An 18586-nucleotide genomic window follows, 5' to 3' on the forward strand; every position below is an offset into this window, starting at 1 on the left:
TACACAAAAATTTAAAAAAAAGACAATATCTTGTCAATGTTTTCACGAGGATACAGATGTGTGAAGTCAGAGTCCACTTGTGATTCTAAGAAATCGTACATTCAATTTTAGCTGATTGCCATTTCAGTGTCAATGTGTTGGTTTGGAGCTGAGTCATTCAAAAGATTGTTGTGGAGCAGTTTGTGGTTTGGTTCAAAAGACAATCCCAAGCGAGATGTTGGAGGTCTTGGAGGTCCCTTACAGAAAGCTCTCTTTTTTCATTTGTTACACAACTATTCTCTACAACCGAGTAAAATACAACAAATGCTTTCCAGGAGAGGCTGCCTGAAAGTGTGTAACGTTATCTCCATATGGTAGCCATCATCGTATCACCCTCTCTGTGATGCCCTGTTTTTCATACTGTCTTCGACTGTGGCCATTTGGAACAGCTATAAATATTTTGGGTTCTCTCATACAGACTAGTTCTTTTCTAACATAAAAATAAGCATTGCAGTTCATGCCTGTGTGTATTTGTTCAGCCTAACTGACCTGAGAACTGACTCGAAATTCTGGTCCTTTCTGGTATTCTCAAATTTTTCCTCTCGTCTCTGTGCCTTTATGAAGCAGATTCCAAGGTGAATCTGCATCTTATCTGACATGGTAAGTAACCGTGCTGCCTCTAAAATTCCCTTTGTGTAAAGTCTGAGTTGACAATATACAACAAATAACTAATGTTAGAGCTTAGTCAACAGACATGCAGTTACACTGATGGGGCTCACTTGCACTTTACCTTGAAAATCAAGCATCAGGTGATCCCTCTCCAGTTGTTATGACAATCCAATTTGACACTACAAAGGTTGAAAGGACTTTTCACTGAGTACTGAGGTTGTAATAGTGGTTAAATCCTGTTATATTCTAACAGTAGGTCATATGAAATGAAAATACCTTTTAGTCTCAGTTTGAAATAAAATACAGTCCTGCAGTAATACACAGTACAGCTGCAACTGAAGTCAGCCTCTTGTTTGTTAGAGGGCAGTTAGATTTATTTGTCTGGTGTGTTGTTTGACTTTGAAATGTGGAGGGGAGTTTGCATATTGAGCAGCTGTTTTCCTTGAAGAAAAGTGGTCCTTCAACAGATATGTGAAGCTGCCTGCATTCTTTAGATACTGAATATTTGGGAGTGTTAATAGGTTGTCTAAACAAATACAAAACCAAATGTCTACTCCCGCTGGTCCTCAACAAGTATATGTAAACCTACAACTGAAACTGAGGGTTTGATGACTGCAGGCAGTGTCAAAACCATCAGCACTGCAACTTTACCAAAGGGCATTATGTGAGTGGTGTGACAGCCACAGAGTGAATCAGTCATTCATTTTTCACATCTGTTGGGGGACCAGGAGTATATCACACCTTGATTGGCACAACTATAGACCACTTGTTCTTTTTCATGAAAAACTCCATTAAAATAAACGGCCATCTCTGCCATGCAGACTCTTGGTGTAAATATTGACACGTTCTCCACATTGCTCATTTCCTGTCAAATGAATGGTTCACATGTTCAGCTGGTGTTTGATCCAAACCCCAAACATCCTCCCAAAGTTTCTGTTTATCTAGAAACATAAAAGAGGTGACTGAAAATAGATTGTTGGGAACAGAAAGGTGTATGAAAAATAAATACAAATCAGTAGGTAACTCTTGGCTGTGTGGTGCAGCACAAATCATTGGACAAATGAAGGGCAGTGGGCTGTATCATTTTGAAGTCTCTCCCTCATTGATCAACTGGACCATATAAATGTTAACAGTTCTGGTAGCTGATTTAATGCTAGGATGACTTTTAAGCAGTGAAAAATACATTTCCCAAGACGTAATCACAGAGAGGCTGAAGTCTGAGCAAAAAATGTGCAAAAGCTAAGACAGGGACAGGGAAAGTGTCAGGGTGAAAGCATGAGAATGGAGGTGATCCATTTTCCATTTCAAGCTACTAATACGGCAGAGCAATTTAATATTCCCAGTAATATCAGCAGCTTCTAACGCAAGTTCGGAGTCTTGCTGGGTTTCCTGTGTACCGGCTTCTATGCCCAGATAAATAAACCTCAGGCCAGTGGCTGCCGGTGCGACCCACATCAGGCTGCTGCTGCTGTTGGCCCAACACCAAGCTGCAGGAGCTCCACCACAGAGCAACTGACATAGAGCAGTCATGCGATGTGCAAACCCCTGGCTTGGAGACATCCTCATATCAGACGTGCATGACGTACTTCTTTCATAAGTTGATATAGTGTAATATGTTTTAGGATTTATGAAAACATGCTGCATATTAATTTCCTCATCCGCCTTAAGTCTATATTTACAATCAGTTTTGGTGTATGTGAGGTCAAGAACATTGCCTTATCACTATATCTGACTGGTGTTATGGGGCCAGTGGCTTTCTAACAAATATGAGAACAGAGTTGCCACAGAATGTAGTGTTTTTCCATTGATTCATTCTGTGCTTCCATTTCAATGGTTTTCTCTGGAAAGACACTTAATGCTTTACAATATAATGTACTTTCAAACATTTTGGCACCTCATATTGCAATTACCCCACGCCAACAAAAATACTCTGGGAGGTACAGGGTATCTAAAACCAGATGTTCCTAATGCACAACAGCCAACTGGGCGCTGCTTAACAAGCTATCCCTCTGAGGCAACAAAAGGTCTTCTAGGGATTCAAACAAAGTCTCTATGGACCGTGCAATGAAAAATGTGTACCACCAGCTGTGACACACAACTACATGACACTGTCCAGACATCTGCATATAGATAGTAAGTGTTAAGTTCATTATAAGAGAAATAACTTGATGAGGATTTATTCAGAGGTAGAGTATTAATTGTTTTGGCCAGTAACATTAACTAACTGCAACACTAAATCTTCAGCAGCCTATAAATGTAAATGTAAAATCATTTGATGAGACATTCTTATGTTAATTACTGTTGTGATCAACATAGTCTTGATAAAGACTAAAAACAGATAAGACTCATTCCTTAGGGTAGATGACACACAATGAAGAAATGAGGGAATCCCTGTTTAGGACCGTCACCAAAATATCAGCATCTGAATCTTCTTTTGCCAATTGTGATCAATCATGAAGTCTTACAAAGAAAAGAGCAAAAATGTGTGAAACATAACCTCCTCCCAAATCTGTTGGCAGAGGTACAATAAATACCTGTGATTGCTGGAGGTACCAGGAGGGCATTCAAACTTGCAAAAATGTGTTGAACTGTACAGTTTGGTTCAGTGAGTCTCACTGCTCTCATCAACCACAGTCCTAGCAGCAGCAAACTGTCCTTCAGCAGAGAGACTGTCCTCCCCACTGACAGACAATAGCATCTGCTGTTTGAGCAAATCAGCATAGATTTACATGTGACAAAGCCCTCCAGTGGCAGTAGGATTGATGAATTCTGTCCATTGATATCAAAGGAAGAAGATGGGTGACATTACTATTGAGCAACAAAGTCTGCATAGCGAAAAGGTTGGGGAGTTCAAAGTGTTACTGTAACAAAACTCTGGTCTTTAAATTGGGAGATCATTATTTCCTGTTTCCTACTCACAGTAAACTTTGGTTTCTCGTAACCCATGGAACCCAAACCAATGATGACTTTGTAATCTGAACAAACCACTTATTCTAACCCAAACTGTGATCTTCCCTAATCCTAACCAAGTCGTCCACGCCTCAACCCAACCAAACCTTAACCATGGTGTTGTTACTCTTGAGATATTCAGTATTTTTCCTCTTAAAGCCTAATGCAAAATGCAACAACATGCAGAGAAATGCAAAGCTTGACGGGCCTGCCAGCACCTAGTTACAGTTGTTAAGCTATGATTGGACAGTTACTGTCTGAAGGAGGGGTTTAGTGAAGCCTCATTTGAGATAGATTAGTTTGAAAGTCAAGCTGAGTGTCATGGAAAATGTGGGAAATTTGTGTCTATGCAGGGTACATTTTGGGCTAAATTTTGTGACTATTTCACAAGTTGCTGTGAGACTGCGTTGAAACGACATACAAACAAATGTACCAACAAGCTGGTGAAGACACTGAAGGACCAAGCTGCTAAAGAGCCACATATTTTTCTCTGGAGTTCATGGAAACCAAGACAGACCTAAGAGAAGAGTAAATATTGGACTTCAATTTATCAGGGGGCAGAATAGTTACTTCAATATCAATGTTGTCTAATGTTAGCCATAGCAACTGTATAACTTGCTATTACGTAAGGTCTGTAAGTTCTTCTTCTTTTGTGGCTGAAAACTGTGAATGCAGCTTTAATTACCATTAAATCAAGTAATGTTATGATACAGGTAGCTGTAAGATAGGCGGCTATAAGGCAGATAGCTATACTGTGGCACAATATGTAAACTTCTTGCTATAGCAGTAGTTAATTCATTGATGAAACAGAGCTAAATATGGGTTACAGTGATGCCAAAAAAGTTACAAGTGGATGTTGATGCAAACACAAACTCCAAATGGCCATGATATAATTGCAACCAGGCACTTTGAGGTATACTCATTAAGAAAATAATGGGCTTGGTCTCTACTTCATCATTATCAGGACACCTCACACGGCATTGCTTTTGACTTCATCCAGTCACAATCTGGCACACTGTAACTTTTGCATTATTTTGCATTTTGAAGGACCTCAAGTAACAGCTAACTTTTTTGTGAGTTTGTCAGTAATTGATTCGTAATTGTAACTCTACATCAAAATAGAAGTTCCTGCATGGAGTGGCCACATTCAACATCTATTAAAAGGACTAAATTCTAAGTTCACATGAGTTGACATATCCGGCCAGAACACCATTTAAATCTGGCAAATGTATGCAGGAAGGATATTCTATTGGGAAAAAAATTAAATGTAGGTTTGATTTTCAAGTATATGTAAAATGGTAGTTTCTCGATGCAAATGGAACCCACTGTTTCCATCTGACATAGACTAGACTTCTATATGAGATGGCCTTACTCAAAGAATCTGGATGGGATCATCGGTTCAGAAGTCCCAGGATTCCACAAACAGCAGATTAAAATGCTGCCTCCTTCTTATGTGCCTGCCAAAACATCCCACACCACAGCCAGCATCAAATCTTTCTCCGCAGACTCCAGCTACAAGGTCAGTGTCTCCCTCACTGTGGCATCAGTCCAAAACTTGGTTCCAACAAATTCCAAAATTAAACCAGATATTTACAGTGGCAATTTCCTTTCCTACACTCCTAACTTTTGTCTTATTTATAGAATGTTTTAAATCAAAGATTAATTAATTTCTTTTCAAAAATTCTTGCAGACCTCAAAGTTTCTTCGTCAGTACTAAGGAGTGAATTCATTGTTGCAAACAACTGGAAAAACATAATATTCATGTCGAGCCATGGTGACAACATGCGCAGTATTTTATGGAAACATTGGCCAGCACACAGTGTGTTTAAATAATGTGGTTGCTGAGCTCAAAGTTTTTCTGTGCACTGCATCTGTCTTTAAGGTTTCACAGTATAGTCAAAGGGTGCATTACGTTTCATTAGCTTTACTTGTACTTATGGCAATTGCATATTAATTTATGCGACATATTGAATGGTTGGCCTTGAAAAAAAAACCATATGCATGCTTCTCAAGTCTTTTTTCACTCTTTCTCTCCATGTCGTCCTGTCTAGATGTGTTACCGCTACAGTGATTTCACTGGTAATTGACCACAGTTCTGGCTCAGCACCAAAAACTCTTCCCTCACTGGAAACTTGACTGTGAAAAGATAGAATCAACTTTCATTTGTGAGAACATGCCTGCTTCAAATGAGACACAGCACCTCTACAGACCTGACGAGGACAATATATCCTTCAGCAAAGCCATTGAGCTTGGCCTTCCTGTCTCTTACCATGATAGTGGGTCAAGATGTCAGGTTATGATGTCATTCACACAGACAGCCATTCATTCACTTCAGATATTCAGATATTATTGTTCTTCAAGTAAAGAGTATTTGTGCACATGTGGATTTTCAATGAGGTTGGAAATTAAATCTTAAAATGCTCACAAATAGATATGTGATGTAGCTTTTTGAAAAACCTTTAAGAGCAGCAGTCTCAAAGTTTCCAGTTGTTGTTGGAACGGGTCAAAGTATAACCAACAATTAGAGCGCCATTATTATATTGCAAAGCTAAATGAAGAAAGATTCATGCATGAGTGTAACACAAGCATGCAAGGATGCATATGACACACACGCACACTTACAATAACAATAACACACATACATGCATAAACACCTTTCACTCACCTAACTGCTGGCTGCAGATCCAGAGCAGGATGAAGCGGTAGTACTCCATATGTTTGCCGGTGCAAGTGTGTATGTGTATGCGTGTGTGTGAGTGATGCCTGCTGTGAGTGTGTATGCGATGGGCTGAGGCAAAGAGACCCACTGGCAGCAGGCACAGTTAAAGTTCCACTCTGATCGACTCTCAGTCTAAGTTAAAGCGCTGCCTATATCTTGGGGAAGTAGGAGGGGACTGAAGGAGGAGGAGGCGGAGGTCCACTCTGACACAGCAGGCAGGGATACTCTGTCGCTCACACACTCACTGAACTCAGTTTGAGTGGATGGATACTCTCAAATGGCTTATCTTTGGGCAAAATGAGGTTTTTAGCTGTTCCAGTGTCAAAGAATTAAGTTAATCTTTTCACTACAGCTCAAGATGTTGTTCATGTGGAACAAATGAAATAAAAATTGGTGAATCAGAGTTGTACAAGTAGGACACGTACACTCATTTCATTTAATGGAAAAGTCTGATATTTGCTTCGCTATAGATTGGAAGACAGCAGAGTCTCTTGATAGATAATGAACCAGCAACTGAAAGTCATGGAGGGGCACATGCAGACACAGACAGATGCAAGACACAATTATACCATGATCACATACATTTACAAAGATATTTCAAAAGTGAATCTAAAGTAATATATAGTTGATCAGTGCCGCTGCCAAACCTTTTCTCATTACACGCCTAAAACGTCCTCTGTCAGACTCAAGCTATGCACCACAAATGCTATCATCATGGCACAACCACAAACTAACCAGTGTATTAACAGTGGAACGCAAATGTGGGGTTTGTATGTTACCTCATACCCTTGCAGTTGAACCATCCAGTCCCAACTACATAACTTATAATGATCCCACTTACGTAATAAGACATAGTTTGTGTACATAAGCTCTCCTGAAATCCATTTGTGGTCACCTAGTCCAATTCACTGCTTAACCACTGTGTGTCACATAAATGCACATCTTTTCTTTACATAGGCCTCTTTTTCACAACGGTTTGGAAAATGATTTTCACATTGACAATGAGTGAGGCCATGTTCGAAGAAAATACATCGACTCCGGCTTAACAAACCACTTGCACTGTAGCTTTGTACATGTGAAGCAGTTTTCTAATTTATGTGAACATCTGTGACAGATTTGAGGCCACTGATACCAGGCCATGATTTTTTATGTTCATTAGTGTAATGTAACCATTTTGTGTGTTTTGTATCAACACTAAAACTACAAGAATAGCGTCATTACTACTATTGGTACTTGTACTTGTAGTGTTGCTATTGGTCATACTACCAATATTCTTGAGATCTATTTTATGAACATATTAATTCCTGTTTTCTTTTATGTAAGTCATGTTGGACTGTGTTTTAATGAAAGGTGCTGGCAATGGACCCACCCGACTCTGCAATTTACAGTGCCATTTTCGGCCACAGGATGCCTGTGTTTCCACAGAACAAGTTCTCAAAATTTACTGTAAGCTATGGCAGACAGACAGTGAGTCACAGTTGATAAATAACAAACAGAGCTAAAAGTAAAATGAAACTGTGCTTAAATTTGTGATATTCAACAATGCTAGCATTCCTCTGTAACTGCTAGATGTATAAATAAGCAACTATTTTTTAACTCATGTTGTCATATCAACTAAAAGCTGATAACATGTTAGTGCTGTGTTCACAGCTTGTGCTGCTGCCCCCAAGTGGCCAAAAAAAAATAAAAAATAAAAATCAGTTATTGGTTTAAGGTGCTTTATGAATAAATTACAATTAAACTGAATTTCAATTTGCAGGAACTATGCTGGATAGAGTGTAAATCCCTGCTGAAATAACATAGATTGTGTTAGTGTTTTGTCTTTGATTTTATAAAGTCAAAATGACAGGATACTCCAGTTTAATAGGAAAATATATTACAGGAGCCAAGAGGTGAGGCTTTACAGGGAGTGATGAATGAAAAAGTTTTGAAGTAAGAATAAGTAGCCTTCAAAATAGGTGTACTGTACATCTTTCCATGAGTATCTAAGCAGACGGGCGGTCAAACAGCCCATGTGAGACTGTGAGGTGCCTGTGAAACTCATCATGGAGGTATACATAATGAGTTTATCACATATCCAGCTCTGATATCCGTCCTGTGAGCAGCTGTCTATCTGAAAATCTGTCAAACTGACAAATATACATCTTTGGCTCCAACAGACACTTCCTCTTGGTTTACAATCACGATCCCTTTTACTTTTTAACACAGAGCAACCGCAGATCAAGCCGTTGTTTGTGCTTAAATGACTTAGGATAACCAAGCCTTCAAAAACAAGAAAGAAACAAGGCATGGCTTAACTGAAAGTGCTTAAAAGCTCATTGGATTTTTTCCTCCTTCATCACTTCTCCTCAGTAGACTGCTGCCCCCCTTGTTTCTTTCAAGGCAGGAAATTAAGCCCTGTGCGTGCTGCTGGTGTCTGAAAATGTTCACAGCACTGCAGATGTAAATATCAATGGGCAGGATTCATGAAATGAGTTACTGCCTTCAGTGAGTGAAAGTAAGTGATACTCCGTGGTTGGACGCAGTACATCTGCCTTTGACGTTGGGACTTTTCTTCTGTCTTAAACTATAAAAGCATCTACATGACACTGACATGTTGTCCTTCCTGCTGACATTATATTGTTTTAAAGCAAAAGCAAGTCTACATGGTATACCACGTTACATCATGAGTGTAATTCCCTCAGGCAGACTAACAAGACAATACAACAAGGAAACGTTTTAAAAGGCAGCATTCCTAGCCCATCAAACTCCATCGGAAAAAAAACATTCCTAAATTGGAGGGGAAATCGAGAAGTTATAGGGGTTTGGCAGTCATTATAACATAAAAAAGTTCACCATGAACATGCAAAGTTTCATAACAATAATTGTTTCATCCAGTATTGTGGGTACAAACTCATAGCTCAAGAATCTCCCACTGTCAGCTTGTAAGACAAATGATAGATCGGAGAGGAACCTACAATTAAGATTTAGGTCTGGTGCTCTGAATGAAGGCAGTTAGAGTTGGACTCTTTTTGTCAGAGTTTCAAGACCAGAGGGGGTTGGTGGGCAATTCTCCCCAGCGCTTTGCTGCTAACCTAAATTGCCATGTAGATATTTAGCTTACTGTCAGTAACGGGGGACTGAGGTTAGGGGGACCAGATCTAAACGGAGTGTGAAAAATTGGGTTTAGAAATCCTATTCTTTTTCCCTCCTCCAGACCATATAAGCCATCGAGAGTCCCACTGTGAGCTGCAGCCAGAAATCAATACTGAACAGGAGCTGCACTTACCTCACCTTTTCAGGGCCCTCTCTCACACCATACCACAACTGCAAGCAATTACCTCAATCACCCCAGGATTATCTGTTTGTGTGCAATATATGGCTGTCTCCTCAGGCTAGAACGGGAGCCTTGGCCAGACACAAGACAAGTCCTCTGGGATAAGACGTAAAGACGCAAAGAGCCAACTCCCATTAGAGTTCAGGCCGGGTGCGTGCCTCATGTTGAGACCCAGCATCTATCACATATCATAATGTTGTCAAGTTTGAGACCTCCAAGTCTGGTCTCTGGGGCTTTTATTCTGCTGCTTCTGAACTGCCTCTTCCTGAGGCATCAATACTTAAGCATTAGCTCACCAGCAAAGGTAAGAGTTTAATGGTGCAAGTTTTTAAAGTGCCATTCCAATTTTGAGGACTATATTTAAATCTGACTGTTTTCACAAATGCTTTCCAAATTGATGTGGTGTGTGCGTTGTAATTCTATTTATGACGGAGTGGCCTCGGAATTGGAATTTTGACAGTTGTGGACACAAAATCTTTCCCAGAAACACAAGCACTTTTTAAGAAGCTCTTCAAAAATGCACAAATTGATTTATGGCCACTAGGGGGCTGGAAAAACATCAAATCAAGCTGACAAATACACAGCTAATACCCAATTCTACTCGATTAAGGTTGACCTTTTTTCCCTTTGAACAGATACAAGTAATGATGTCTATGAACACAACTTAGAGCAAAAGGACATACTTTTCCTGACCAAAACCTGCCAATAATCAATGGCCTCTGATACTAAAGGTAAGCAGGCATACAGGCTTTTCAGTTTCCTTGAGAATTGAGAAAGCTATATCTCTCTCTTCTCTGCTTCTCTTTCATATCTTCCTCAGAGGATGGACCCAAAAGTGCATGGGATCTGAAGCAACAAAACAATGCGAGGGAGTGTTCACCTTTTGACTCAAAAAGACAAACCAACTGGGAGGACAGATTCAGAAGCTCAGATCTGGGTGTGAAGCCCTCGTTTGAAGTTCCATATGCAGTCTTATGACCACAGTCCCAAATCCTGTTGTCAGAAGTCATCTCCAGTTCTCTGTTTCTGAATAAGATTTTTCTTGGAAATTGTTCTTCAAACATGAAGCTGTACATGTTGAAGCTTATTGCCCGTGGAGATGTTACTTTCCACAAATCACAGCCAAGTAAGGCAGGGGCAGCATGAAACAATGAATGGTTTTTAGAGCAACAGAGCACACACTCAAAGTTCTCCAAGGAGCTTTTTGAAACACGTTGCTGTTCCAGCAGCTCGTTTTTTGGCCCTGTATCATCTGCTGCAGGGACGGCAGGGAGCGATTACTACACAGTTCCAACAAGTAGCCCTGCATAAAGCATTAACCTGTGGACGTGTTGGGAGGTCATCTACAGGAAGTTCTTGCAGAGTTCTCTGTCAAGCATAATATACTGTACAATACATGAACCAATCAAAATACCATCTATTATCTATGTAGAAAGAACTCTAAATTGTCAGTTCAAAACCACAGGTTAGCATTTCTGTCTTCTGGTGTAATTGTTTATCTGATGCAACATGTATTTTCACTTATTTCAATATGAAAATAGGCTAACTGGACAAATGTTCAGAGACGGAAGAGGTAGTCATATCTGTTATTCAAGCAAAAGCAACAAAATGTCCTATGACAAAGAATATTAATACACCATTACTACAAATAACCAGTATACTGAAGGAGACCCTTCAGAGTGTTACTTTAAATTATTAATCCATTAATGAATAAGCAGCACTTTAATGTTGTAGATGTCACAAGTGGAACAACTTTTAATAACGTAACACATGTTTGAGTATTAAATCTGTAACAATTAAAAATGTTTACAAAATATTTGGTATGAAAACTAGTACCTCTAGTTTTCAGATGTATAAACAGACTGATTTTCCCCTTTGAACTGTTTTTTAAGAAAAAACATGAAGTAGCACAAAATGGAGATACTCCAGTAACTCAAATTTCTATTTAAATTACATATTTGAGTAGATCCACCTTGTTAATTTCCACTGCTGTTACATAAACATACTGTTTTACAATACAAAAATACACAGTGTTAGGCTGTTTTCATGATTTAAGGCCAGGGCTTTTGTTTCACCAAATGTGTAAAAACATCTTTCGGGAATGAGAAGAGATGGTCAACCAATAGAAAAGCAGTAAAATTCAAGGCAATGGGAGCAGATTTGGATGAGGAGAACTTGAGTGACAGAATGCAGGCCGGGAGGAATTCAGTGGTTTTTAGGCTGCCATGCAGAAATCCTGTAACTCTACAGAATGCAAACCGTCTTTTTTAAATTATTTTTTGTGGTTACTGTGTATCTTGAAGCCTTTCTTGCTGTTGTACTGTATGTTGTGAGTATGCATGTGGCATAATATTCCTCTGCTGCAGGAAAGTGATGTGTATACTCCACCTATAAGCAAAATTATACTGTGATGACTAAATAAACATAGAAAGGATCTTTTTCTGTGTGTTTGTGTGTTAAACTGAAAGTCGTTGCTTCGGTTATGCTTCGTTTTTTTGTGCAGATGTTTTCTAAAGATGGCATTTAGAGTAAACAGTCTATGACAGACGTAAACTCAACCTGAGATCTATGGTTTTAAGATTCAAAGACCGTCCACCCACAGCTAAGCTGAAGTGGAAAAACGTAATACATCCCACATATCATTATGTGCAAGTCACTGTGGTATCTTAAATAGGAAAAGCAGAGCTTTATGCTGAGCTTCTGTTAATTTGGTGGTAAATATACAGAGTTGGCTGAAAAATAGACACCTGACCAATAATTCTACAGTTCCATCATTCATTTTCTTTTGCTAATTATTCCTTTCAGGGTCAAATAGAACTGAAGCCTGTCCCAAGATGCATGAGACAGAAGGCAAGAAGTTACCATAAACTAGTCTAACAAGCCTGGCACGGATACACAAGCACAACTGAGGTCTACTCTGGCCCTCTGCATGTTTGTTGCTCCTCTTTGTGTGAATGATTTTGTCCTCCTCTTGTGTGGCCTGTCCTCCTCCCAGGCCTCTAAGGTGGAGAGGAACTAATGCGGCTCAAATGCTACTTAGTGGGTGACACCTGAAGCTGCTCAATTGTCCTCCTGGACGCATTGTCTTCACTTATGTTTTTTTCCTGTTAGAAGCAGAATGAGCAGGATTTGTCGGTTGCACTTTGTTGACATGATGATCAAACTTGGCCCCTCCTCCCCAGATTGTTGTTTCCTCTTGGAAAAGCACTTATAATGGGACATGGTCCCCATTTTTACAGGGTCCCGCCCTCACACCCTGTGCACTGCTATTGGCTGGAGGCAACATACCCACCGAGCAAAGGCTGACACCCAGAAAAGTCCCAAACATAGCAAAATAAGAAAACACAAGCAGAGGGCAGGGTCTGCAGACAGTGACACCACCACACACTTCTTGCGGGACATAAGTGACGATTGACAGGAATTACTTTGTTTTTCAGGAAAATCCGTCTGCCTCGAAAAGGATTTTTTGAGGGAGTTTTTCCCTATTCAAACAAAGAGTCTAAGGACAGAGGGTGCTGTATGCTGTACGGACTGTAAAGCTCCTTGAGGCGAACTGTGATTTGTGATGTACAGGTTATATAAATGAAACTTACAGTACTAAACTTGACATGGCTTTGGGCAATGTCTCCAAGCAATCACAGCTGCATATTTGGATAAATATTAAAAATTGTACTGACTTTGTACTGTGTAATTTGAAGGGAATTTAATGATTATCCCCTACACTTCCATTCAGTTAATTTTTTGAGCCAGCTCTTTTTGGCCATTGGAGAACTTGCATGTTAAGGCACTTGAAAACAACAACTATCTTCTGAGCCATAGCCACCACATGTGAAAGAGTCATTCACCTTGAGGAAAACATGAAAATCTAATCTGCAGCTCCACATAGATTTTTAGCCTTTTTGGATTTTTTTTTGGTTTATTTTACAACACACGGATTTAAAGAATGAGTCAAAGGCCCTCTCCTCTCGCTAGGAACATACTCAAACATGGATTAAGTGAGTTTAAACTCCCCTAATTGATATTTTGTGTAACACATTGGCTTTAACAGGTTTATATGGTGACATTATATCAGGATGGTGGTTTTGTCAGCTTACTGTACTTCATCTGCCCCCTCCCCAATGTAATGAATCTGGACCTGTTGGATAAGACTTTACTTTTCAGCATTTCTGGTGGTTGTCACATTAGTGTACTTCAGACATTTATTTCAATGAATGGGAGACAGTGATCACAGGATCCATGAATCTACCGGGGTCGCAAGAAATGTTGTTTTTTTTTTTTGCTAATAATCAGCTTAACTTGCCTCCTCCCTTTTCAGCTCTCTGGTGTTTGTTACCACAACATCCACTGCATGAATTTCCCAAAGAGTAAAACAATTACTCAGTAACTGATACAATGTCATTACAAGTTTAATGGCATGGAAAATCTCAATATATTGTATATTGGAAATAAACATATTAAAGAGCCACATACAGAGAATGAGAGAAGTAAATGTTTCTGTCTGAGCTTGAGTGAGTCATTCTAACTTTTCCAGATCTCTGGCAGAGCATTGTGCAGGTTAAGTCGTGCCAGTAGCAATAGTGGGAAATAGACTAATGTGGAAACTAAAGCCACACGCCACAAGATGGACGACAATGGAACGCCGCAAAGCTCACACATCCAGATTCAGGGCAAAGCCATGTCTCTCGACACCCAGCTTAAACACAAAGCCTTGCTGCCCATATGAAATTACTTCCATGGATGTAGTAATATGCTGTATGTCAGTAAGAATTTTTCCCTGTCTGGTTCCTGAAAATGGATACAATATAGCAATGAACAGTGTCGAAATATGAAAAAAAAAAAGGGGGGGGGGGCAACTTTCAAGATTGGGGCATTTACTAAAATTTGGGGGCACTTTTGAAAAATAGTAAGTTATGCATATAGTTGCTGTTTAATATGAAATGAGCCCTTTCAACAACTAAGATTTTATAAAGGAAGAACATTCCATTTCAAATGTAAGCTGCAGTATTATTTTTAGCTAGCTAAGATTTACTGCAAACTTGCTGACACTGTTAGCAAATGCGCCAGACCAAAGCCCTTTAATGTCTCTAGCAATAGCATTAAATGTTTCTTACCATAAGCAAATCGAAGATGCTTGCTTGTTTGAGCTGAAAGCTCTTTCACGTTTGCTTCTTTTAACAACGTCATGATTAAGATAGCTTTTAGCTGTCCGAGGCTATGTTTTGGTGGGTGAGCCCTGTATGCTTTACAGAGCTGGAACTGTGACCATCAAGCTCGCTTTTCAAACCTTTAGGTCACCACTGCCCCATTTCCAATGGTGGCACTGAATATGAGATGTATCATACAGTATATAATTAGATCTTATACAAACAACATTCTTGTAGCTGAGTTACTTTCAAGGACAGACAGACAGACAGACAGACAGACAGACAGACAGACAGACAGACACACACACACACACACACACACACACACACACACACACAAGAAATGTCAAAAATGAATTGAAGTCACTCACCACACTCCTATATCAAATCAAGTCACTCATAATTCAAAAGTCGTCACACAGAGACTTACTGTAGGTCATACCGTGCTGTGGTCTAACATAAACATCTGCCTCCGTCATGTCTTCATCATGGGAGAACACACTCCTGTTTCATTGCATTTGCATTTACATTCATTGTGAGACAGATGGAAAAACTGTACTCTGCTTTTTTTTCCTCCTCTTGGATCTCAATGGAAAACCAAACTGTCTACAATTTTCTGCTTGTAATTATTAGGTTTCATGAAGCTTATATGCAGTTGTCTGTTGCAGGTTGACCACTCAAACACTGAGTTAAGTCCCTCACACAGACTTTTTAAAATGCAATCCTTATGACAACACATCAACGGTTAATGCAACACATCTTGTGGTGTGATGTTTCCAAAGGGAAAGTCTATGTGTGATGGTGTTTTATGTTGTTCTACACCCTGGCAGCTACTGTTCCAATGAGAGTTTAAACCTTGTGTTTATTTTCATATCAGGCTCGGCAGTTCATTTGCAGATGCAGATTCAGTTTCCCTAACTATGTTTGCATTTTTCAAAGAACCATTTATTTTGGCAAGCACAAAGTGTCTGCCCTAAATCGGTTCTAAGCCAGTTATAATTTGTGCTGTACGTTGTGTTTAAAAGCATCTGCCAAGATTAGAGTGGAGGTCTCACAACCTGTTTTCACTGGTTAGGCTGAGATTGTAAAAACTAAATGAAAACATGATTACCTCAGCACAACTGAAACTATTCTCCATGCGTAGCAGTGGTTCTTCTGGACAAATATATTTTTCCAAGATAGCAGGTAACAGTTTCAGTATATTATGGACACAAAAAATACATCATGTGCAATTAGTTTGTTACATATATGTGTGGTTAGCATTTGTGTCATGTGCCAATGGGGGTGGATAACTGACTAAGCCTTTAGGTCTGGTTCAAGAGGCCTCTCATCACCAGGGGCCTTGCCCTTAGGTCAGCCAAGGCCCCGACAGTCAGAGGCCCCTGGACACTGGGGTAAAATTTGAAAAGTAAATATGAATGTGTGAATGGGAAGAGTAATGGCACTAAAGGTTAGAGGAGTGGGCTTGTGACCGGAAGGTTGCAGGGACCCCAGACTGGCAGAATAAATCTGAGTTTGCCCCACCTTTATTAACACTGCCGAGTACAGCTTGATAAAGTTAGTGGGGTCTCTGGTTAACACATGCTCTAAAGAACTCAAAATATCAACTAAATTAAACCATTACATATGTGCTAAGGCCTGATTGAAACAAAAGCAGGATACATACTGCTTGAAAGTTAGATAAGCTGAGTTTTGTACAGAAAAAAAGATAAAAGATAGCTCACATGTAAACAAACATGACGGGTGATGAGGGACTGTACATTGATTACTGACTATAATGTAATGTTAGTATGTGTGCTGTCCCAGACAGGAAATACTGATGTGTAAGAAATCACACAGTCTTGGCTGTGGTTAATTATGGGAAAGAGCTTCTGTGTTGAATTAAAATGACATTGGCCACATTTTGATTGCAATGGGTTCAAGATGCTAATGGTTGAGCATATTGGGAAAGGCCTCTAAAGTCCTTGTTTATGTCTTGCAAATCTCACATGAAATCAATTATTGCACCTTAACATGTAAGGGAAGATAAATTTTCATTTTCATCTCTATTCTATCTTACTCTTACTATCATTATCAAGTGGGTTTTGTTCTCCATTCTCCTTATTTTACATACATTTTTTTTTATCCCTGTTTTTATGTCCATTAAGTCTTGTGAAGTGCATGTGATTTCTTTGTTGTGAAGCACTTTGAGCTGCACTTCCTGTATGAAAGATGCTATAAAAATACTTTATTATTATTATTATCAAATCTGAATTTGAACATTTGAACAGACTTAGATTACATTATATGATTACAGAAAATATCCTGGGCAGTACTGGGACTACATAACATTTAGTGGGCTCCAAACACACAGCACATACAGGCTTACAAACGTGCACACAGCACAGCCATGCCAGACACACTGTATTAAACATATAATAAACATCAAATACCGTCCACAGCAAAATCTGAAAACGAGCCATGGAAAAAAATGCACAGCAACCTTTACTAAAAACCACCAAGATATATAGCTGACCAGAGCCCCATTTTTACTCTGCCAAACAGCTGGTGTCCAGGAATGAGATGTTTAGTTGGAAATACCAACTCAGACTTTTAAACTTTTTCAACAACCCCGACTGCTCTGTGATTTACAGTAAGAGGATGGCGTGACGCCAGGAGCAGGGTCCAGAGCTGCACAGGGTTGCTGCATGCTGAGCGTCCTTCCTCTGCCAGGCACAGGTAAATATGCCTCCTTTGGATGTTGACAGATGGAACCCCCCCCTTCAATTACACAGTTCATGAGCACTGAGTCCATTCTCTGTCTGAGGACTTGTAGTTACAAACATGTCTTCAGTTTCAGAAACTGCACCTTCTGTTTTTATATCACTGGTTACATGTCTTTAGTCACATGAACATCACTTTCCTCAAAATGTACTGTTTATCAGTGTCTATGTCTGTCTGCTAGACAAACAGAACTTGCATGCATAATGAGAAAGCCTGCTTCAAAGGCCCCAGGAATGCATTGATTTAGACAATTAAATTATTGTTTTTGTTCTTCAAACCAGAAAGAAATGCTGGCCTCTCACCCAATAAGTGCTGTTGTATTCTCTCTCACAGCTTCAAACACTTGTGCCCAACGCCAGCTGTTTCCTCACAGATGTGACTGTGAAGACGAACTATTAGCTGCTACATGATGAAGCATTAGAACTGGATGTCTACACCCCCGTAAGGCAAAACAGACTGCAGATGGACTGTTTTAATCACAATGACAAAACACACGCTTTTCATCTTCTTCGTAAAAATGCCTCATGGTAACTGAACAACAACAGACTCTCCCAACCACTAAGCAGCAGTTTCTCATTTGTTAGCCTACAGTGAGGATAGCAACTTTCAACTATTTGAAATGTTTATTTTGGTCATCAACTCATATTTTGAAAGCATGTCCTGTTCTGTTCTCCAAAAAATATGAAGTCAGAATGAATACATAACAAGAACGCACATAATAATGCATTAAGGATTACTCTGTCTGAAACAAGTTTTTGATTGTGTAATATCTTTGTGATATCCTTGAGTCTTCTCCAGAGTTATAATGTGATCCAATACCTCTTTTATAGGAAATTGTACCTAATGACTTGAGATGTCCTGATCAAACAACACTGTGTCACTTGTTTCATGTGGTAGAAATATGCCACTGGTTTCAGGTGGATGGCACTAATCAGTCTTAGCATGAATTCCAAGTTTGATTACCAGCTCAATCAAACACAATCAAGAGGAAATTTGGAACGCAATCAAGTTAGGATTCAAGCCATTTGTCAGACATAAACAATACAA

General features: G+C 39.5%; 1 protein-coding gene across 1 annotated transcript in view; it reads right to left on the minus strand.

The window, feature by feature from the left end:
• The window catches only part of itga11a (integrin, alpha 11a), a 46086-nt gene extending 39667 nt beyond the window's left edge, over positions 1-6419 (minus strand). The window contains exon 1 of the mRNA XM_070961708.1: positions 6263-6419. Coding sequence (XP_070817809.1) covers positions 6263-6311 — 49 coding nt within the window. The 5' untranslated portion in view covers positions 6312-6419. The remainder of the gene's footprint in view (positions 1-6262) is intronic.
• Between the last annotated feature and the right edge of the window lie 12167 nt (positions 6420-18586).

This window comes from Chaetodon trifascialis, chromosome 1 (assembly GCF_039877785.1).
Source record: "Chaetodon trifascialis isolate fChaTrf1 chromosome 1, fChaTrf1.hap1, whole genome shotgun sequence".
In the NCBI taxonomy this organism is placed as follows: domain Eukaryota; kingdom Metazoa; phylum Chordata; class Actinopteri; order Chaetodontiformes; family Chaetodontidae; genus Chaetodon; species Chaetodon trifascialis.